Source organism: Tamandua tetradactyla, chromosome 4, assembly GCF_023851605.1.
Source record: "Tamandua tetradactyla isolate mTamTet1 chromosome 4, mTamTet1.pri, whole genome shotgun sequence".
In the NCBI taxonomy this organism is placed as follows: domain Eukaryota; kingdom Metazoa; phylum Chordata; class Mammalia; order Pilosa; family Myrmecophagidae; genus Tamandua; species Tamandua tetradactyla.
In genome coordinates, this window is record NC_135330.1 from 76183490 (window position 1) to 76207004 (window position 23515).

At 36.4% G+C, this 23515-nt stretch overlaps 1 protein-coding gene across 19 annotated transcripts in view; it reads right to left on the minus strand.

The window, feature by feature from the left end:
• Positions 1-15287: 15287 nt before the first annotated feature.
• ESRRG (estrogen related receptor gamma) overlaps positions 15288-23515 on the minus strand; it is a 625071-nt gene continuing 616843 nt past the window's right edge. For 18 of the 19 annotated variants that reach the window (XM_077157825.1, XM_077157829.1, XM_077157824.1 and 15 more), the window contains one exon: positions 15288-19241. In XM_077157825.1, the coding sequence (XP_077013940.1) occupies positions 18997-19241 (245 nt within the window). In that variant the 3' untranslated portion in view covers positions 15288-18996. Of the gene's footprint in view, positions 19242-20269; positions 20496-23515 lie in introns of those variants that run through there. The other variant, XM_077157838.1, reaches the window with a different exon arrangement.

The window sequence follows — 23515 nt, forward strand, 5'->3', positions numbered from 1 at the left end:
AATCACACAGCCATATTGTAGAAGTTATATCTTTACACGATGGTCTTCAAGACTCAAGGCTAACAGAACACAGTTCAACAGTTTCAGGTACTTCCCTCTTGCCGCTCCAACACACCATAAACAAAAAAGGGATATCTGCAAAATTCATACGCATAACCTCCAGGATAACCTCTAAACTCTGAAATCTCTCAGCCACTGAGATTTTATTTGATTTCATTTCTCTCTTCCCCCTTTTGGTCAAGAAGACTTTCTCAATCCCATGATGCCAGGTCCTGGCTCATCCTGGGTAGTCCTGTCCCATGTTGCCAGGAAGATTTACACCCCTGGGAGTCATGTCCCACATAACAGGGAGGACGGTGAGTTCACCTGCCCCGTTGACTTCAAGAGAGAGGCCACATCTGAGTACCAAAAGAGGTTCTCTGGAGGTAACTCTTGGGCATAATCATAAGTAGGCTTAGCTTCTCCATTACCTGCAATTTTTGAATGACAGATTTCTATGAAGGAAACAAACCATTTGCCCCTCATTTTTTGAGTCCCCTTATTTTCAGTCTGCTTTATTCATTCATTCAGTCATTCTTGGAGGCAGCTTGGCGTGATGGAGAAATACAAACAGTAGGATCATTTAGACCTAGATACAAGTCTTGAGCTTTCATACGCCTCATCTTTTATCTCCCTCTCTCCCCCAACCCCCTCTCTCTTTCTCTTTGCTGAGCTATAAAAGTAGAGATAATAACATAGGGGTCCTGGGTAGATTGATTAAAATAATGTATAGAAAGCACCTGATATATAATTGACACTCAATAACTATTAGTTCCTTTTCTCCTTTTGTTATTTTTCTTTTTTTATAGGTCCCAATGCTCTTTCTTGTGGTTAAACCTTGATCCTACCTCCTTTTGAAGAAGGTCGAAGAAGCCGGGATTTGATGTGAAAAGATTATGCACCAATTATGTCACTTTGAAAACAAAGGTGCTATGGTTTGAAAACTGCCTTCTACATAACTTTATCAAAACTAATCTGAAATAAGTCATTTCATCCCTTTCCAGCTCCGCTCAGTGGCTTTGCAGAGTACATGCAGATGATCAGATGATGACAGAATTACTTTCAAGAAAAATAACTCTACTTTTTAACCCAGGTTAAATGACTATAAGCCTTAAACCAAAGTGAGGGCCATGGGCAAAAAGATGAGAACAAATTCCCCATCCATAAAAAACATCTGGCACAAGGAAAACAAGCAGCAAGTCCAGATGGTACGCAGCTCGGACACAGACCAGGGAATGCTCAATGGACAGACGTGCCTTACAGTTTTTGTGTGAGGAGCACAACATTCACGTAAAAACAATTTTTAATGGGGAATTTTTGTGACTGAGTAGTGAGAAAGAAGTGCAATTTCTTTACAGAAACTTCTGAGAAATTGCTGCATGCTTTTCCTTATTAGGCATCATCAGGCATGTGGCAGTTGCAGGCTGGACAACTACCTTGGGAGAGGGTCAGTGGTTTGGGGTTTGAAAGAGCCAATGAGAAAGGCAAATGTCCATGTCACCCAACTGTTCTGCATGCTACCAGTTGTGGTTTAGGGTGCTATTGGGAGATCAACAATTTGCCTCTCACAGTGTATTTGGTGCAGAGCTTTAAGATTGCCCATGCAGATCTCTTCAGCCCCCCTCCCACCCTCTTCAGGGAAACCAACAGCCTCGTTGTTTTCCATTCAAACTGTTCCTTATTCAAGGAAACCTTCTTCAACTTAGAGATGTCCGATTAGGGCTCTCACTTTATGCTCCATAAGCAGCCAGTATTTCCTCTTTGGAAGGACACATCACAGTTTTAATCATTAGTGGAAAACCAGCCCTTCCTCTAAGCCAGACATGATGAAGGCGGGGCATAAGCCTCTTGTCAAATCATATCCCATTCCTAGCACACTGTAGACTCCTGGTTTATAATTTTTCAGTTTCTGAAATAGACATCGGTCCAGACACTGGTTATATGTGATGAGCTGACCAACACCCTGTTTCATGGAGCTTACCTTCTACAGGGGAGACGGGCAATAAGTAAAATAGCTAAGGTGCTCCATGCAGAAACACTCACGGAGATGTCTTCAGGAATGGAGAGAGAAATAAAGCAGGAAGGAGAAGCAGTGAGGCTGGGGAAGGGACTTTCAATTTTAAACAATTAGGAAAAGCCTAATTGAGGATTTGATTAGAAATCTGAAGGAAATGAGGAGGCAAAGGGTAGCTGTTGAATGGACTCGTGAATGAGTGGAAGGGAGAAAGACAAACTCCACTGGCTGGTCTGGGGGCTCAGTCACTGTATGTTCCCACCCTATGTGCCCAGCACTGTGCTAGGTGAAATGTGATATAAATAAAAAATCTCAGCGAGAACCTCTAGTATAATTTTCTGATTCCCAAACATAGCATAAAGATATGCGCATTCTGGCTTATCTCTAAACTTCTTTCCATGTTACTACTATTAGCTATTATGGGTATATCTAGAGTAGATGCTGAAATATTCATTGCAAACTTCACTTAGGCTCCAAGATTGTTCTGAAAGACACATTCTAATCACTTTGAAAAACACACAATGATTCACAGTGTGAAACATAGCCGGTTTCCAGAAATAATTTTTTTCTGTGGCCATTATGGGAAAGTGACCAAAGCTGGCAAAGAGAAAGGAGAGGATTGCCATTGTTGGAAAATCTAAGAGTCGAGCACTTACCACATATGGAAACACAAAATTGAATCAGATATTAATTGGGAGAGTCATGGATCATTTACAAATACCAGTTATTTTACCTTCCCCTGGTTTAAATGGATGTCTCAATCAGCACATTTTATCCAGCGAAGACCATATCACTGAGTCAAGAATTCCCTGTTTTTCCCTCTTTCTGTTACATTGCTTTTAGCCTATGTCTTGGTCAGTAAGATTTTGAAGGTGACTGATCAACTTTACTACCGTGTGAAAAAAATCTCAGGCAAAAATAACAGGAAGAGTTTACTGAGACTTTATCTTCTATGAACTAGCTTTAGCTCAGTTTGGCCCATAATAGATTATTGCTATGGAATCATATGCTAAATCAATAGTTTCCTTCTGTATCAGTGTTCTCAAATTAAGGGGAAGAAATTTCAAATTAATTTTGTGTTTTTATTCTAATAAAAATCCAAACACACTGATGACTAATCCTGCTTTGGTAAATGCCATCATAACTGCCACAAAATAGAGTTACTATGGCTAAATAGCAAATGCCACGATCTCAATGCCGATCTGTGTTTGTGTCCACCATTACTTTGGCATTAAATTGTTGCAGGATCCTGAGAAAAATATAGAGGTCTATTAAATATGTTATGATGTCTGGGCACCAAATGTGTGCCGAATAATGACGCAGTGTGCTTTAGAACAGAGGTTTCAGAGGAGTTTATACAGAGAAAACCTGGGCCAGCTGTATAGCTTATAGAACCCAGTTCAAAATGAAATGTGAGGTCTGTTGTAGAAAAAGCAGAAACAAATATCTTTCCTCTCTCACACTCACCCAATAGGGAAAATGTATCCTGTGGATAAAGAAGGGAAGTTCCTAATGGTTACAGGACATTCTCTAAGAGCTTTGGCCATGCACCAAATAAAAAGTCTAAATTTGTGTGAACGTACTAACATGGTCACAATGAATATAAAGCAGAAATTGATAAACCTACACAGAAAAATAGACAAATCCAGAATCATATAGTTAGATATCCCTATCTCAGGAACTGGTATAACACACAGACAAAATATCATAAGTGTTCTATGATATTATAAAAATTGTACAAGATCAGATTGACAAAATAGACCTAATGGAAGCATATGCATGTAATACTCTACCTGGAAATGGCAAAATATGTATTCTTTTCAAACAACACAGATCATTTACAAAAATTGGCCATATACTGATTCCTAAAGCATGTCTCAGTTAATTTCAAAGGATTGAATTTAGAGTATTTTGTCTGATCATAGTGCAAGTAAGGTAGAAATAAAAACACACAAGAAATAGACTTCCAAACATACTGTGATCAAAGCAGATATAGCTATGGAAACTAGAAATTATTTTTAATCCCATGGTAACAATATATTACAAGTCAAAACATGTGGCATGGAGGAAAAGCTCTCAGAGGAAATTTTGTAGAAAATATTAGTAAAAAAGGAAAGAGGAAAGGTAATGAACAAGCTTCATCTTACATTTAAAGTATAAAGAAAAATAAATCTAGGGTGAGAATAATAAAGGATAGAGTAAGAATAAAAATTAACATAACAATCATGTAATAGAAAGGAACAAAAAATGTAGGTTTATTCTTGGGAAAAAAAACCTTAAAATTGATAAAGCTTGAAGAGATTAAGAAACAAAAGGAAGGTGTACAAATAACTGTCAAAACTGCAAAAGGTAACACTATATTAGGAGGGTGAAGAATGGGCCCTAAATGCCATCACAAGTGTCCAATCAGAGAGAGGAAAAGGGAAATTTTACACACTCACAGAGGAGAAGGTGATGTGAAGGTGGAGGGAGAGAGAGATTTGAACATGCTGGCTTTGAAGATTATAGAGATGCAGCCACAAGCCAAGGAATGCCATCAGCCACCAGAAACTGGAGGAGGTCAGGAATGGAATCTCCTCTGGAGCCTTCAGAGGGAGCGTGGCTCTGCCAACATCTGTACTCCACTCCAGTGAAACTGAGTTCACACTTCGGGCCTCCAGACCTGTAGGTGAATACATTTCTGTTGGTTTAAGCCACCAAGTATGTGCTAATTTGTTAACAGCAGCCACAGGAAACCAACCAGCCAAACAAACAAACAAACAAAAAACGCTGTAGACTCTGATCACTAAAAATTTCATGAGAAAACTATGAATAATCTTATGCCACAGTTTTTGAAACTGCAGATGAAATGAGCAAACCCTAGAAAAATACAATTTAACAAATCTGATTCTATAAGAGATTTTAAAACTTGGAATGGCACTATAATTATTACAAATACATCATCCTAAGTAAATCTTCTTCATAGAAAATAAGCCAGATAGTTTTCCTGGCAAATTCTACCATGCATTTACCAAAGAAATAACACATCTCATTCAAATTCTTCCAGGGTAAAAATAAAGAGGTACCATTCGCCAACTTGTTTTATGATTGCCTTCATACAATAACTTGGGGATGATATTATGAAAAAATGAAATTTTAGGATTTTCTTGCTCAAAAACATAGATGGAAAAATTCTTAAACAAAAATAAGCAAACCAAATTCAGTAATTATAAAGAAAATAGTACACCATGATCAAGTTGGCTTTGTTGCAGGGAGGCAATATTAATTTCACATTAAAATAGCGATTAATTTATGCTGCCGGATGAAAGAATAAAAGAGAAACAAAATAAAAATTCAAAATCTCAGTATATGCAAGAAAAGGTATTTAACAAAATTGAAATCCATGCGTTATAAAAATTCTAAGCAATCAGTGAAACAGAAGGAAACTTCCTTAATATTTTAGAGAGTGTCTACAAGGAACAGACCTCAAACACAATGGTCAAAACTTTCTCTCTGAGCTAGGGAATAAGACAAGGATGCCTACTATCACCAGTTTAGTTCAACATTGAATGGAGGTCCTCAGCAGTTCAATAAGATAAAAATAAGTTATAAAATGTATAAGCGTTGAAAGGAAAGGAATAAAGCAATCATGATTTGTAGGTGGTATGCTTTGGGTACGTGAAAAATTCAAAAGAATGCACAGATAAATTATTAGTATGAATAGGTGAGTTTATCCAGGTTGATAGATTCAAAATCAATACACAAAATCAATAGACATCAGCAACAAACAGCTAGAACATGAAATAAAAATAACTAAATGCATATACCATATACAATAATAGCAAAAAAATCATATTTTAATATTTATAATAAGTTACAGTAGCTCAAGATATTTTTAAAGGTGATATTTTTTAATATCATCATCAAAAATGTTAAGAAGACCTAAATAAAATGGAGGGATTTAACATGCTCATGAACTCGAAGAGTCATTGTAGTATAGAAATCTATTCTCTACTGTGATCCATAGAATCAATGCCATCCCAATTAAGATACCAATAGTTGTGCATGTAGATTAAAAAGTTTAATCTGTATTTTATATTAAAATGCTAGAAGCCAAGACAGCAGTGAGGAGGGATTGCTCAATCAGAAATCAAGCATGATTGTCTTTATTTTTGAAAGTAAAGTGTGAGGGATTGGCTCAATGATTGATAGAAAAGAGATTCCAGAAACAGACCCATTATATCAAAAATGACACATAGAACTGTAGAGAGAGGTCAGTTTTTTCAACAAAGGGTGTTTAGACAACCAATGTCAATACAGAAAAACAAAGCAAATAGAAAATTTGACCTCTGTTTTATGTCATACACAAATTTCAAAGTTTTGAAGACCTAAAAGAGAAAGATAAAACAATGACCTTTTTAAAAATTAATATTTGAAGGTATTTTAATAATACTGTATTATTATTTATTATTGTTTTTTAATAATCTTGAAGAAGTGAAAGATTTTTAAACAGGATATTAAAAGGACCAACTATAAAGAAAGAGGTTGATAACTTGGATTACAATAAAATTAAGACCTCCATCTACAGACACCATTAATAGAGTAAGAATGCAAGCTACAGAGTTGGGGAAGTAATTTGCTATATGTGTAATTGACAAATTGTTCATACCCAAAATATATTTTAAAACTCCTACAAGTAAGTAAGTACAGACCACCTGAAACATGCACACGTGATTGATTTGCACAGGAACTTTATTTTAAAAAGATATACAGGGTGGTGTAACGGTGCCTCAGTGGCAGAATTCTCGCCACTGTCATACCAGAGACCCAGGTTCAATTCCTGGCGCCTTCCCATGCAAAAAATGACATCCAAATGACTAATAATGGTATGAAAAAGTGTTCAATGTTATTAGTCATCATGCAATTGAAAATGAAAACCATTATGAAATACTACTGAAGAGTCATCGGAATGACGAAAAGTTAAATGTATGCAATATATGCTTTGCATGCAGATTTTTGGAAACTCTTCCAAACTTTAATAGGAGAGTTTATCAAAAGGAAACAAACTTCTACTATACAGTTTAGGGATGGATGGCTGCTTAAAAAGAAAAATGGATTGTAGTTACGTTTGTAATTGGGAAGGGGCATAGATGTGATGCTTGTAGAACTCACATTGTTCTAATTCTCTTTTTAAAATTTTTATTCTAGCACTATATATACAACCTAACACTTCCCCCTTTAACCACATTCAATTATATAATTCAGTGCTGTTAACTATGTTCACAGCATTGCATCTAATTCTGGATTTAGGTGGTGCTTTCATGGATATTAGCTATTAGAACTCAGTAAGGAATACCTATAGTTTATGGACTTTCTCTGTTTAAAAGTATTTTAAAAGGAATTATTTTAAAATAAGTATTTTTTAAGAGACTAATATATTAAAATATCATAGATCATGAACATATATGGAATTAATGATATAGACTGACAATTTATAATGCATCTTCTGAAACATGCAAATAAATCAACGTATACATTCCTCCTAGAAGCTATAAGACCAAGCAGAAACAGTAAGTAGTTATGGAATATTTGAATAATGTTAATAAGAGCGCTAAAACTTGAAATTTCATCCATTATTCAGAGTATTCACCATCTTTCTGAATACATATGGAACTTTCACACAAATTGGGCGCTGACTTAGCCTTAAAGAAAGCTTTATTAAATTGAGTGAATCAACCTCATACAGACTATGTACTCAGACAATAACATATATAATTAGAAAGCAATAATGAAAAATAAGTAAAAGCCTATGTCTGCAAATCAATACACACACATACACACATCACTCAGCTAGACAGCCCGTGATTAATGGAAAAAAATAATAAGAAAAAATGTGAAATACTTAGAGCCAAATACCAGCAAAAGGGCTGCATGCTACATTTTATGGAATACTAAAAGCAATATTTTGAGGGAAATTTATGGCTTTGAATGTGTTCTAAAATTTGTTTTATAGTGAAAAGAAACTATCGAAGCAATCATACCCATTGCCATGAAAACTTGTAGTTCTTCCCACAAAACTGCAGTGTATTGCCCTGTTCTTTGACTGATGAGATGTGAATAGACATAGGACAAGTAAGGTCTTAATATAGGTTTGTGCCATGGGGCCTACTGTCTTGTATTCCTGAGATGGTCCTGAGAAAGGAATCTGCTGGGGTAGCAACTACCCTAGGCCCCGAAGAGAGTTCCATGCAGCTGAGCTGAGTCAGCCAGACGCACAGAATGAACTAGAGCTGCTTGTCTCGGCTTCAGCATAGCCCCTCCATCTAATTCCAAGGAAGAGGTGTCTTTTTTTTTTTATTACTCACTGAGTTTTGTAGTTCTTATGAGGCAGAAACCGATAGAGAAATAGGTATCAGAAATGGAATTGCTGCCATAAGAAAACAGTAAAATATATGGAAAGTGGCTTTGGGATAAGGTTAGTGAGGAAACTGTTATAAGGCTGGAAAAAAAAAAAAGCAATAGTACAGAAGGCTGGCAACCTGACAACCGATGTTATGTGCTGACAACATAGTTGGCAAAAAATTTGCCTTCAGTAACCTGAAAGAAGGAAAATGAGCCTACATGTCTGGACTTGGAAAAAGTGGTTTCCAGTAGGAATGCTCAAAACATGAGTTGGTTGCATTCAATTGCCTAAAATCAGGCACTGCAAAAAAGAGATGGGCTCAGAAATGAACTGGTCAGTTTGCAATCTGAATTAAGAGAGAATATAGATTATTTATATAGAAAATCCATGAATAAAAAAATTATTAGAAATAATGAAGGGTTCATCAAGGTTCCCAAGTATAAGATCAATATGCAAAATGTCATAGCACTCGCTCTATCTAAAGCAAAAACAAACAACAACAACAAAAAACCCACTCATAGAATTAAAAATAAATTTTAATTTGCCATATCTACAAATCTACAAAGTATTCAGGAATTATCCCAAAGAAATCATGAGATGTTATGGAGGTAGATTTAAAATATCTTTATTAAAGAAACAAAAGTAGGCATGGATAAATGGAGAGATATACCATATTCATTGAATTTGATTTATAAAATTGTTAATTCTCTCCAAATTTATCTGTATATTAACACAATTCCAACAAAATTTATAGAAGGATAATTTTGATAACTTAAAAAAAAGATTTTTAAATTCATGAGGTAGAATAAAAGCCCCAAAGGGCTATGAATTTGAAAATGAAGACAAAGGTGTAAGGGTGAGTAAAAAACACACCTCATCAGATTTTAAGGCACTCCAAAGTCATAGGAATAAAATAATACGATATTGTCCAGTCACATATAGCTTGTCCAGAGAGCAGAATAAAGAGTCCAGAAATAGACTAGTTTATCTATGGGTAGTTTGGTATAATATAGGTATGACATCATAAATGGATGGGGAAAGATGTGGTTGGGAAAACAGGCCTCAAAACGGATTAAAGATGATGTAAATTTGTGAAATTTAAAAGTAACAGCAAAAAAAAAAAGAGAGATTGTGCTTTTAACTCTAATTCCATAGGGGGGGAAATTGATGAATTTGCCTTTATCAAAATTAATCATTTCTAGTGAACAAAGATGAAGGTCAAGGTTAATAGATGGGTGACAGACTGGGAGAAGACATTTGCAAAAACTGAAACTGATAAAGGATCACTATCTAGAACATACAAGGAACTCCCACAAATGAAGGAGAAAATGATGGGAAAGCCAACAGAGAAAGGATCAAAGGTTATGAATAGGCAGTTCACAGAAAGGGGAGCCTGGATCTGGGAGGGAATGGGAAGACATACTCAATCCTACTGGCAATCAGAAAAGTATACATCAAAACAACAAACTACCATTTGAAAAAGAATAAAATTGGAAGAAATTTAAGAGCAATGTAAACTATGTGGCGATGACAATATAGAGAAAATGAAAACCAGATATGTCACTAGTGCAAGTTCAAACTGATCTAATTCTGTAGAATGATTTCTGTCGTGAAAATAAACATATATATATGGTCTATGATCCAACAACCCCATTTCTGGGCATATACCCCAGAAAAAAAAAAATTACATTTGTCCATAAGGGGAAACATCCAAAGATGTTCATTGCAGCATCATTGTTTGTACTACGGAGTTGAAAGCAAACTTACGATTCATCACAAGGGGAATAGATAGAATGGGTATGTACCTTCAATGCTTTACTATGTAACAGATTTCCTTCTACAACGTGGATAAACCTTAAAATCAAGTGCAGAACAAAAAAGTAAGTGACAGAATAAGATCGTTAACATTACACCATTTCTGTGTATTAAATTTCTTACACACTCAAACCAACATGGTATCTTTTTCAGGGATGCATGAGAAATTTATGGTGGCAGAAGAAAAAGAAAGTGAGAGCAGGAGATGGGGACAGAAATCCTTGATCAAAGCAATTGGATCGATTCATCCCTGTGTTCTACAAGTGCAAAATAAGAAAAAAAGGATGGTCTACCTAGTATTCAATTATGAGAAGCTGTTACACACAGGATTAGTGTTTGAGCTATTAGGGCCAAGATTCAAATTTCTGACTCCTATACTAACTATATAGGCCTTGGGCAAGTTATTTAACCTCTCTGAGCCTTTTTTCCCCCTCATCTACAAATTGGAGATATGAATTGTATTTACCTCAAAAAGCTGTTGGGAATATGACATTTTATAATTCATTTCAAGAACTTACCATAGTGCCCAGCACACAGTTAGGTTCATGACTGATTCTTGGCCAAACCTGCCAAGTAAACCCTGAATCTATAAAACTTTAATATTATTCCCTCCAGAGAAGCACCCAGAAGCAGCCTACTAAGGGTCTGGTTCCATAATATCTACATTTTCCTCCTTCCCTAGAGACTTTTTTCTCCCAGTTACAATTAAAATATCCTGCAGGATTATCTCGTTTCCCTTGGCAGAAGGAAAAAATAAGGTATTTCAAAATATTTTCACTGTGTTTGATTTTCTTATTAGGTACAAGGTGTTTTCTCACATTATTTAATTTAATCTTAATAACATATCTATAATATATTTAACCACTATTTATCTATGCAAAATATACTTTAGTAGCAGCATCATACAGCTGGCTAGTGACAGAGCTGGGATTTGAACCCATGTATGTTTGAGTCATATCCACCCATGTACACTGTGCTATTTTTCTTTATCATTTTCCCTAGGCTATTTCAGCACCACAAAACCTCATTAAATCAAACAAGTCATATGTTGTAGAAGTTCCTGTGTGTAAAGACATCATCCTATCTAAACATCTGTTTACTTATTACCCAGTCCAGAAATTTCTCTCAGCTAAATATTTATTTCTGTGGAAGAAGGGATATTTTTCTATATACACACTTAAAAATATAGGCTATATATCTGTTTTAGTTTATTAGCATGAATATGATTGATCCTTAGGGCTGGTCCATTCGTTTTGCTCACTGGAAGATGAGGGCAAAATAAAAGTCTAGCAGTGTAAAAGCATCAGAGAGAGATTATTGCAAAAGTATCTGGAGGATATTTTCTAACATTAGTGTTTGGTATTTTTCATTTGTAATGATATAAAATCACATATTTTAAGGGGAAAAGCCAACACTTGCATACCTATAGAACACATTTTGGAGACCTAGACTAGTTTTCTGTGCCATTTTTTAAATAGCAGGTGCTTCTCCACTGCCCAATGAAACTGGAATTTGACTGAGCATGGCAGCTTGAATTGAAGTGTGAATTGTGCAATTTAATGCCCCTGCTAGTCTGAAATGTTTCCCTATTAAGCCCCTGTTTACGCCCCCTCCCAGCAGTTTGTTTGCATTTCCTAAAATCAGTGCTCCAAAGTTCAGCACATTAGGAAACAGACAGATCAGTAGTATTTTCACAAAAGTATCACTCTTTTTAAGGATGACATCCAGTTATAATCTGACATCATATAACAAAGTTTGTATTGGCTAAAGCGTCACTGTTTTAGGATTCTCTGTCAAAACTGCAATAGAAGGTCATGAAAAAATTATCCAAATAATCCCACGTACCTGAGGACATTTTTATCAACACTTTGAAAATATAATATTGGAAAAGGTATACTATGCTCAAAGAGGATTTTCATTCATACCTTGGGCTTCTCTGCTGTATCTTCTAAGCGTCGATATTAAAAAAACATTGTACACACACACACACATTTGCTTTATGATTTTAAATTTGACAACTCTTGTTATCTGAAACAAAATTCCTCATGCCCCAAATACCGTGGTATGTTATGGCAATGCATTAGTATATTGGGATCTTTTTTTAAAGGTTGTACAATTGATGGAATAGTTAATTATTAATCTGGCTGGCATATGTAATGGAAAAGGGAGTTCTGCTTTTAGGTCATGGACTCAGTACGTAAATCTCTGGTGCGGCTACCATTGTCATATTCCCGCAGCTACGTTTTCACCTATTCCTGCAGCTAAGGTGTCACCTCCTGTAATTTTTCTGCTAATCAATAAATTTGAACCCCCCCAAGAATCCTAAAATTTGAGACTCGTTGTTTATCTCAAATACACTCCAGAGAAATAGTAATGCAGTACTGCTTTGAATTTAATTTAAACAGGAACAGGCAAAACAAATCTCTGTGGAGGACATTTGACAATAATAAAATATTTCTCCCAGCGGGTGAGCTGGTGGCAATTGTATTGTTGCAATCCAAGCTCACTCTCAGTAGGTCATTACCATCATAACAAGCCCTTGGACCAACTGGCATGGACATGCAACATTGAGCCCCTGATGGGCGCATTATTTCAGACCTTTAACTTCATGGAGAACAAGACAAATACTCCTGGGAGAGGAGGATTATATTTTGAAATTCTTTTCTTTTCTTTTTTTGTTTCATAATAAGACGCAGTGTGCAATCAATCTACTGCTACTTGCTTCATTTTGCTTTATTCCACACTACCAAAGGCATGAGAAACTAAACTTAAGAGATGGGAGAGGGCTAGGAAACCTGACTTAAACATTTTGATAGCTACTAAATTAAGGAAATGCCCACTCATTATGAAAACCTTTGTGAACGAAACAAAAATCTTCACTTGTCTTTTTTCCCTTTTACAGTTTCATGACAAATTAAGTTTTCCAATAAGGGAAATATTCCTAAAGTTTTTGCATAGGCCCAGTGGTGAAATATTCTCATTTCCACCTCTTTCTAACATCAACCACTTAGCAAGTGGTGGTAAGTCATCCCAAGAAATCAAAATTTTCTAATTTTGTTGCTCTTTTGTTTTTCAGTACAGAGAAGCAGGTATTTTGAACCACAACTAAGTTCATTTTAAAGCGTATCAAAAGGCCAAAGTGAACAGGATTAAAAGAGAGAGAGGGAAAAAAAGGATTGTGAAATATTATTTGAGCTGGCCTGTGAGCAGAATATCCATTTTTCCGAGGCATAACCAGAAAGATGCAGCTTGGGAATTGCCGAATAGAAAGGTGTTCTCCATGTGTGTGGAGGGAGCATAGGGTGGGAAGGAGGGAGGTGCCAAAGCAAAGTGGAGATAAGCATATTCAAAGTGTGTTTCATTGACTCAGTGATTTCAAAAAAAGATTGTCTTTTTCCTTGACATTTTTAAAAGAAGTCCTGAAATCTCACCAGATTTCAGAGTTGGTGCATGAAAACTTAAAGGACATCTCTGACTTATTTGAAGGAAGCATGAAAAATGTAAAGCAGCGGTTACCCACCTTGTCATCACATTAGACTCACCTGGGCATCCTTTAAAAACTTTCCAAAGCCCCAGCCACCTCTTAGGGCAATTAAATCACCATCTCTGAAGGTGGGACCCAGGCATCAGTTACTTATGACACTTCCCAGGTGACTCCAATGTGCAGACAAGTTTGAGAACAGCTGGTTTAAAAAAATCACTTACAAACAACCAACAAAAATAAAAGTGAGCCCCTTAAAACAAATGCATAACCCAATTGTCAGAGCTATACATTGTTTACCTGCTGAGACATTAGAACATGCAAAAATTTAAAAAACCCTATTTTCTTTTTCACCTGAGGCATCAGTGATGAACATGCCAGTGCCAGAAAAGTTGCTCTGTAATGATTGTAAATTATAAGAACCAACCAGTGTGCACTGGCACTGAAGTTCTTAAAAGCTTGTGTACGTGTATATTAATAAATACTTTAAAATGAGTACAGATTGCAGGTTACATGCATGGTTTTCCATTTTTTATTTGTATCTTGCATTATTTTAGTTCGATGCAAACGCTTTGATAATAGCAAAAGTAAAGCATGTCAGAATCTGTGCTGACCTACTGCCATCCAAGTACATTAAAACAGGAAAAGACAATGCTGAGTGACTTCGCCGGCTAGCAAATCTTAGTGATTTAGGTAATCTTATGCCCCTAAAAGCAACCCAGTCTAGTGGCCTTTATGTCATCAGCTTGCTTCTCTAGAGAATCAGCCACTTCTGAAAGGTGAGAAAGACGGTGGGCAAACTCGATGACAAAACACTCTCAAGACAGGCAGAGAAGCCCAGCAAGCGCATATTAGCCCTTCGCTGATGGCTCCAAGGAGGGTCCAGTGGAAGCTCAGCTTGACCCTGAGCAGCAAGGGCTGTAACCTTTCGGAGAGTAAAAGGCCAAGGGGAGGCCATTTGCTGTCAGCAGTGCTGTTTAACCCTCTCGAACGTGAAGACAGCGCTCCCCCTCCTCCCGCACCGATCTATATGCGGTGCTGTCGGCTTCCCGTTCAGGAAATCTGGTCAGCAACTCCGCCGCTGCTCCACACAGCCTGCAGCTTGCTGACAAGCTCAGTGCAAGCGCATGATTTAATTGTTGATGGAGGGAAATAATAGGTATCTCTAGCAGGTTTTAATATGATCTTAAAATAGGGGGAAAGTTTTCTGTTATGACATTGACATAGAGGCGATGATTTTGAGTAATGCAGGATGATGTGGAGATGCTTTAAGATTAAATAAGAGCTATATAAAGGCTTGTCAGAATGAATTCTAATGTGCCATGAGACACTTTGCATACTCTTAAATATGCAAAATGTCTCTTGGCACCCTAGAATTCATTCTGACAAGCCTTTATATAGCTCTTATTTAACCTCCCACTTTATTTTTAGGGAACAGGTACTCAGAGATACACTTTGAATGGAGGCAACAAAGGGCAGGTGTTTATTGATTTGGTTCTTTCGTGGGGAGGAAAAAAGAAAAGAAACACAATACAAAAGAGCAATCAAAAGTGGAAGCTTGTTTAATATTGCTCTACCATCATCCTGAAAGGCATAATAATTTGAGTTACACATCTGAACTGATTGGAGTTACAGAATCATATCTCCTTTTTGCATTTAACAATATATACAATATAAAATAAATACATTTACACAAATGGACATTTGCTGGAGCACACAGTATGGTACACATCACAAAAATATACAATTGATTGCTTTACAGATGTGAAGCCCATCTACAGCTATAGACATGGTTTTATTATTATTATTATTATTATTATTTTTACTACTGGCTATAAATGCAACTCCTGGATTATTATAAGCAGTTTAAATTTTTTGTCCTTTTACGATCTTTGCACATAAGACTGCCATAAAATGTTTTCCTAGGCAGGTAAACAGAGACGCTTAAATAATTAAAATACAATCACCAACACCCATTTTCTCTTCTATAAGAAAAATAGCAGTTTTAAATTTTTTATATCTTTTATGTTATCATTTAAATGCAAAATAGTGGAATAAATACAACAATCTGATCTGATTGAAACACAAGTGTAACTACAGGGAGTCACACAATCATATTGCTTTAAATAAGAACAAACCTAAAAGAAGCTAAATAAAAATTAAAAATCATATGGCTAAAACATACACCTTTATAACTTTCCAAAACGTCACATTAAGTAAATGGTCTTGCTTGAAACTTGAAGAAACTTACCTCAAGCGAGGTTTAAGATGAGCATTTACCCTAAAACCCGTGCAATTCTTTTAGATCTACATTTTAGTTTTGTTTCCTATTTGTGAGATACTTGCTCCTTTCTAATGCTGAGAATCACTTAAACTGAAAACTAGCAACTGTATCTCATTCTATTAATATATCTCCATCTCGCCGTTTTCGGTTGTTTGGCTCTTAATTCTGAAGCCCAAGTACTATAATGTGATACAGTGAAAACAATGTATATATTGTATAGACTTTATATATAGTGTAGTTGAGTCGTAGCAACTTAAACCCTGCACAAACTGTCCGGAAAAATAATCTTTTTAAACACTTACATATATAAATAATCTTATAGAATCAGCACCTTTTTTTTTTCCCAGGAGTTGTATTTTTTGTTGTTGTTGTTATTTTAAAGGGATGTGCCAATTTCTGAACTCCTATCACAGCTATAAATTTCAAGTTATTGACCTTCTGAATGAATTGCTAATGATGATTTATCTAGAATCACACTACAGTCACTTCTCTACTGAGAAACCACAATCTACGATATAGTCCCATACAGCTAATGATAGATACACAGTATTCCTAGCACTGAGTTGATGTCCCATCAACCCAACGTATTTTGTTTAAAGCACACAAAGTAGCAATAGTTTTGGAGACGTGTCCGCACCAAAAAGTTTTGCAACAACACAGAGCGAGTTAATAACAACATCTGAGAGATGACTGAGTGAAAGCCATATATATACAGCATTTAAAAATTAGACTTATCTATATTCTTGAAATATTCAAAGTTTTATTTCTAAGCTATACATTGGTATTCTATAATAAACCATTAGAGAAATTATTCCTTGTTTTGAAAATATTATTATGATTTCGATGTGTATCTGTTCGTAATGAATACTTGTTTGGAGTTTCAATCTCTTAATTATTATTAGGAAGAAACCTTATTACTGGTAAGGAATAGAATATACTACTGTAGTCTCCTGAGGAATTGTACATCCAATATTGTCTCTAATTCTACCCTGTGTCTAAAAGCACACACCACAAGAATCCAAACACCACAAGAACAAGACAACCGTCTTTGAATGCAACATAAAATTCAGAAAAGCACAGCAAACATGAAACATTGAAAAGCTGAACTACATTTCTTTTTGTTTGTTAGGATTACAATTTTAATTACATCTGTGTACATAGAATAAGACTGTTCACATAGTACAGGGAGCAGCTACTAACACTGGTCCATTGGTATAGCATTGGATGGAGGTTACTGTTTATTGGTTATTCAGCGACTGTAGATTTCAGGGGCATCTAATTGATTTCTTCATTAGATTACACCTCTTAACAGTCTGGGACCTGACTGACTTTCATGCTGTGACAATACTGGTTCAAAAGCACATATATTGGCTTAGCTCTTGGTTAAAAACTGCAGATTAATTTAAACAAACATTCCTAAATGAATAAACTCATACAGATTAGGTTCTAGAATTTGGTCAGGCGTCTGCTGTCTTTGATGATTTTTTTTTATTTCCTTCAAATTTTGGCATTTGCCTTATTGCCTCTCAAATAAATACTGGCTCACAGCTCCTTCTGGGAAAGGTCTGTAACTTTTGCAAACAGGCAGTATCTCATTTCTAACCATCGTGGCAGCTAGAAATCATATGGCAACTGTACCTCCCAGGTAGAGAGGTGCACTCCTGATAATTCTACGGATCTGTCTTTCATGTGCAGTGCTTAGAAATGTGACCACTCGGAGTCACCAGGTGTAATCTAATCCTTTGTGTCAATGAACATTTAGATAAACTGGAGCTCGTGTTAAGAAATTGATGTTTGGGACCAGACTGGCACACAACATAAATTGCATCCGTGATAATATGCACCTTCCCTTCAACTATTGCTTGAGTAAGTTAAATTCCCATATTAATAAATGGCTGAAAAGTGGTAAAGCTGGTACAAAAAAATCTCCATTTGTAAGAAGAAACAAAACATTTTTAAAAATCTTCCTTCAGGATTCATGTGTCCTTCATTATTGTTCATAATTGTTCAAAGCCAGCACAAAATCGCAGTATTCTTACTTCTCTTTAGTATTGCATGAATGAATAAAGCTTAAACTATTCCCTGAAAAAGTTACATAGTAGCTAAACTAACAAATACCTGGAAGACTTGAAAAAACAATTAAGGAATCAAATGGCTGTAACTGATCTAGATGGAAAAGCAATGATAAGAAGCAGCCGATGCAACGTTGCTTAAATTGTCTAATTAGGAGGCTGCTCCCATGAAATCTAATACTGCACTCAGTCAATTCGTTTATGTTGCACTGTACTTTTAGGTACGTTGGTTCTCTCTCTCTCTTTGATTCCTTAGTCACTGGGGACGTTAGGGTTCACAATAAGTTCACTGGCATCCATATTATGTATGGATCTCCATCCTTTGGCAGGGCTGGCTTCCATCTTTCTTCACTTAAAGACCTCTTTTAAAAGTTCAGCAGCAGAAGGAAGGAAGGAAAAAGGAGAGGAAAGGCAAGGAGAGAAGAGAAGAAGAGAGGAAAGGAAATTTTTCTTACAACTAGGACTATTTAAAATTTGGAAGGGGCAGGATGTGGGAAAAGAGGGGGGAGGGTAAGAGAAGGAAAGAAAAAAGGAAGGGAGGGAGGAAAGGAAGAAAGGGATGGAGAGAAGGCAAGAGGAAAGAAAATGAGAGAGAGAGAGAGAGAGAGGAAGCCAGCAGCGAAGGAAGCCAAGAAATGAGGGAGAAAGGGCAGGAGGGCGGGAGAAAACACAAACAAACAAGGAGCAAAAGAAATGAGAAAAGCAGATGAGAGAGAAGGCAGAAAGAAACTCACTGGGAAGATACAGAGGAATCGGAAAGCTGCTTCATAGTCTTGCTGCTAAATGATCAGTGCAGTCTTTGCTGAGTTTTGATGTTGGTAACTAAACGCTAAGTTTCTTCGACATCGCTCTTGGGTTTATTTTCCCTTTTTTTCAGCGTGCAAGATGGGAAGGCCCAGGAGCTTTTAGTCAGACCTTGGCCTCCAGCATTTCCAAAAAAAGTTTGTGCATGGGGACTTTGCCTTCCAGTTTGATGTTGTAGAAATGCTGCACGGCCTTGGTGGATGTCTGCCTCAGCAGCGGCAGCGTCATCAGCATCTTGCCGGCCCGACGGGGGTCTTCCATGTGCTGACCAGCCTCGTAATCTTGCAGGGCCTCGTGTAACACATCCTGCAGCTTCTGAACGGCTTCAACATCTTCTATGTGCATGGAGTCTGCAACACAAAGCAAATAATACAAATAACACTGCGCATGAGAATAAACCTCGAAGCGAACGGTTCGGAAAGTTAATTATCCGGGAACTTTTCCAAGCTGCAGTTTGTTCAGTCTTAACATTTCTAAAATCTATCATTTTTTTCCCTTAAGTTCTCTACATCGGATACTTTCCAAAACTTGGGAATTGGTGCAAAAGATATATCATTTAAAATATTTTTCTCCGAAGAACTGGGCAAGGGAAGGCTTTTATTTATTTATTTATTTTGGTGCTTATGGAGATTTTTATTTCAATTATAGTAGAGAAACAAAGTGACTATCACTTTTGTACAAGTTTTTCTCAGTAATTTATAATACATAGAATTCCATGTTGGCCTTGCACAATTAATTCCAGAAGGAAAATGTCCCCTCAGCAATATCCTTGAGAAAACAACAAATGGGTATCAGCAATAATTCATTTGTGGAATGCAAGGCCTTGGTACATGATGCCCAGAGCTATTCCAGAGAAACAGAGAAAGGAAGGAAGAAGGGAAGGAAGGAAGAAAGGAAGGCAGTCTTTTGACACACTACAATCTTGACTAATTCGTTCAGTGCCTCATTAATTTATTTATTCATTCATTCAACAAACTATTGTGGAATGCCTTCTATGTAAAAGCATTTTTCCATTCTAAAATCCTGATCTTGCCCCAATGAAGCCCACATTTCCCAAAGGGGGGAAAAAAGTTGAAGATCAAGAATTCCACATGGATCCAGTGAAACTAGCAGTGTGATCAGTTGTGGCTCCCCCAAATCACAATAAAATCCTTATCACTTCAGGAACTTCAGTGTACTGTTCATAGTTCATTAACACATCCTTAACTAGCCTGCTTCTCTGATGAAAAGAAAGCGGGTTTTAGATTTCAGATCATTGAGTTCTAGAATATTTTTCAAATTTGTGAAGGTGAACTTTGCCCTCAAATGACTAATTTCAAAAGCTAATTCAGTCTAGCAAGGAAAGGGTTAACAGGATTGGCACACTCATTCTTACCAGAAATTTGTAGATGTGAGGAGGAAACATAAAAGTTACAGCTCTAGCTCTAAAACAGACACCTAATTATATACAAGTTTGAATCATTTAACACATTTTATTGATTCTGATGACAGTTTATCTGTTAATTACATATAATGGAGTCTTTGGGGGGGATTCTTCATGTTTAATAATTCTAGTTCTCCGACAATGCAAGGCTCCAAGATATATGCAGTTAAAGTAATCTTCCCTGCAATTCCAATATCAGATCACATGCATAAAAAAGAGAGAAGAATGTGATTTCAAATCAAGTGGCTAGACATATAATAAAAAATTATGGCAACGTAATTAAAACATAGACAGAAATAGACTAATAGCCGTTTTTTAAAACATCTTTGTATTTTGTTTTCTCATTCACTATGCCATCTTGAATCATTTCACCACATTAAGAGCAAACTGACCACAATTTACACTAAGTGGTTACTGACATATCCCTTTGCAGTATTTTTTAATAATCTGGAATAGAGTTGCTAATGTGTTCATGAGTAGTCAAGAGCAAATTCCTGAGTGGTAGAGCCCACAGGAGTTATTTGAAATGGGAAATTTTGATAGTGATGCCCTGGAATGGAACTCAAGACCCCCTTCCCCCCACCCAACCAATCTCCCGGCCTGTCCTTGCGAATTGTTTCTACCCAGGCTTCTCCAATCTCTGTCTCCTTTCAGCAAACAATCTCATGCATCTCCTACAATATCATCTCCCAGAAGCAAATACAGATAATTCTTGAAGTTATCTAAAGGCTGATAATGTTAGTGGGGGAAAATCAGTTGTGTATGATGACAACATACTCTAAAGTGTTTCTTTTTCTCTCTTTTTGCATTCAAAGGTTGCTTGAAGGAAAAATAAGGGGCATGTCAACACACTACAGCATGTCTCTAGGTATAAAAGATTGCAAAAGGAGCCCCTACATATGGTAAGGGAGATAAGGAGGCTATGCCCAACCTATCCTGAGGCTAAAGGTTAGGAATCCAAATGAAAGCAGAGGGGAAAATGGATGGGGCAAATAGGAATTGCATTCTTTATAGAAAAAAAAGCAAATTAACTCTTTGCCAAGCAGATTAAAAAAAATAAGCAAAATAAATATATGTAATAATTTTGCCTTCTATTAAGCACCCATGCAGGGTGAGGCCTCTGATAAATACTTCCTGAATATTACCTTATTTTATGTCCCAACAGCCCCCAAGGTAGGTAACACCACCTCCACTTTACAAACCAGGAAATTTGAAGGTTAGGAGAGTTTAGTGACTTCTCTGATCCCAACAGTTAGTAAATATCAGGGTGAGTTTTAAACTCAGGTTTCTTTGACTCAGATTATGCCACTGGGATGCGGACATAGCATTTCCAGTGTTCTTTTATTTATGAGTTGAAATTGTCTTCTGAGCTCATCTCACTGAACTTTCCATCTTCCTCAGGAATCTTCTCTATACTACTCATAATGGAGACATTTCCAGCAGAATGGAGAGGGCTCAACTTAGCCAGGGCCATAACTAATTATTAGACATATGTTCTTCATGTTTTCCCCAAATCTGTCCCCAACCTCCTCCCTCTGCTTCTGATTCATCTGGAACAATACAGGACAAATCTACTTCTACATGGCAGACCTTTTAATGTTGAAGCACACAGGCAACCCAGCCCCCAGCCTTTCCTTTCCCACTAGTCTTGCCTCGCAGGAGATGTATTATAGGATGTCACAGGAAATGAGGCGAGAACAAATAGCTGAGAGATATGCTCATAAACAGCAATTAAGACTTCAAACTATTCTTTAAAGGCTATGATTTAGCTTGAGAGATTTAAAAATGATTTAATCAAATTACTATGATAATTTAGCTTCCCATTTACAGAAAAGATTCTAACTCATCTTAGCTTTACCCATTCTCAGATCTGCTAATAGTTTAAACGCAAACTCACTAAATTTGAACTATTTAATTAGACCATGATTCAGCTGGCAGTCTGCTGAAGAAAATATTAATCTCTATTAGGGATCCTAGTTCAAGTTCTGGCTCTGCAGCTTTGATCTGTTTTGATCTTTTGGCGAAGTTTCTATAGGCTTATGCCAGGCTCCATAGAACTCACCTCAATTTATGCAATTATTTAGTTCTTCTGGTTGGTGATGGTTTCTTTTCAATTTCATGTTTTAAAGTGAATAATCCCAGTATTTGTGTTAATGGGAACCAGCATTAAACTGATAATGAATATCATCAGTTTAAGAACTAATTAGACAGGCAGTTAAAAATCTTGGATGCCTAGGCCTGACTCCAGGCCTATTAAATCAGAATATTTGAGGTGGATCCAGGATATCAGTGTTTTATAAAACCTAGATTATTCTACTGCTAAACCAGGTTTGAAAAACGCTGAACTAGATGCAGATGGTTAGACATACAACTGTTAATCTAAAAAAATCACGATTTTGAAAGATAACCTGAGTTCAAATGACACATCTATTTTCAACCATATTTTAAATTTCAACACCTAATAATCAAATCTAACCCTTTTGCAACTTCTAATATTTTTACTCGTGATGTAAGATCCTACAAGAATGTGTTCAGTTCAGATCATTTACTTTGGGAGGTTAGCTAAGTATTCTTATACCTGTGGCTATAAAATTAAATGAGACTTAGAGTCAATACAAAAAAGTAGATTGTATTTTTGCATCCTACCTGGAATGAAGCACTACCTTTCTCAGTGAAAACATCAGTCATTATGTGCATGGTATGGCTATTTCAGAATTCCCAAGTCCTATTTGGAATTTGTGACTAATCTCTCAACGGGAACAAATCTTCCATTTTGAAAATGGAATTGAGTATTAGAAATAGACTAAATTTATCCAGAGTCGAGTCTAGTGCATGATATTAACCAAATCTCAAAGTAACTGCTTCTGTAGAACACAAAGTATTGTGTTGTTTTTTTTTTTAGAGCTTGCAAAAGGTTTACATGAAAAGGAAATATAAAGGTAGGGCCAATGTGACTCTCTCCAATCATTAAAGGAATGAAACAGAATATGATGGAAAAAACAGAGAGTGAGCAAATGTCTATTTTCTAAACTATAAGTTTTGCCTCAAAATTTTTATATGCAATATATATGAATGTAACAATGACCCCTGGGATGCAGTCAGCTGGAGTACTAAGGAACACTGGTCATCCCTGTGGCAAATGAGTTTTTTTTTGGTATGTTGTATGGCAGGGGTCACATTTCATTCTTTTGCCATATGAAT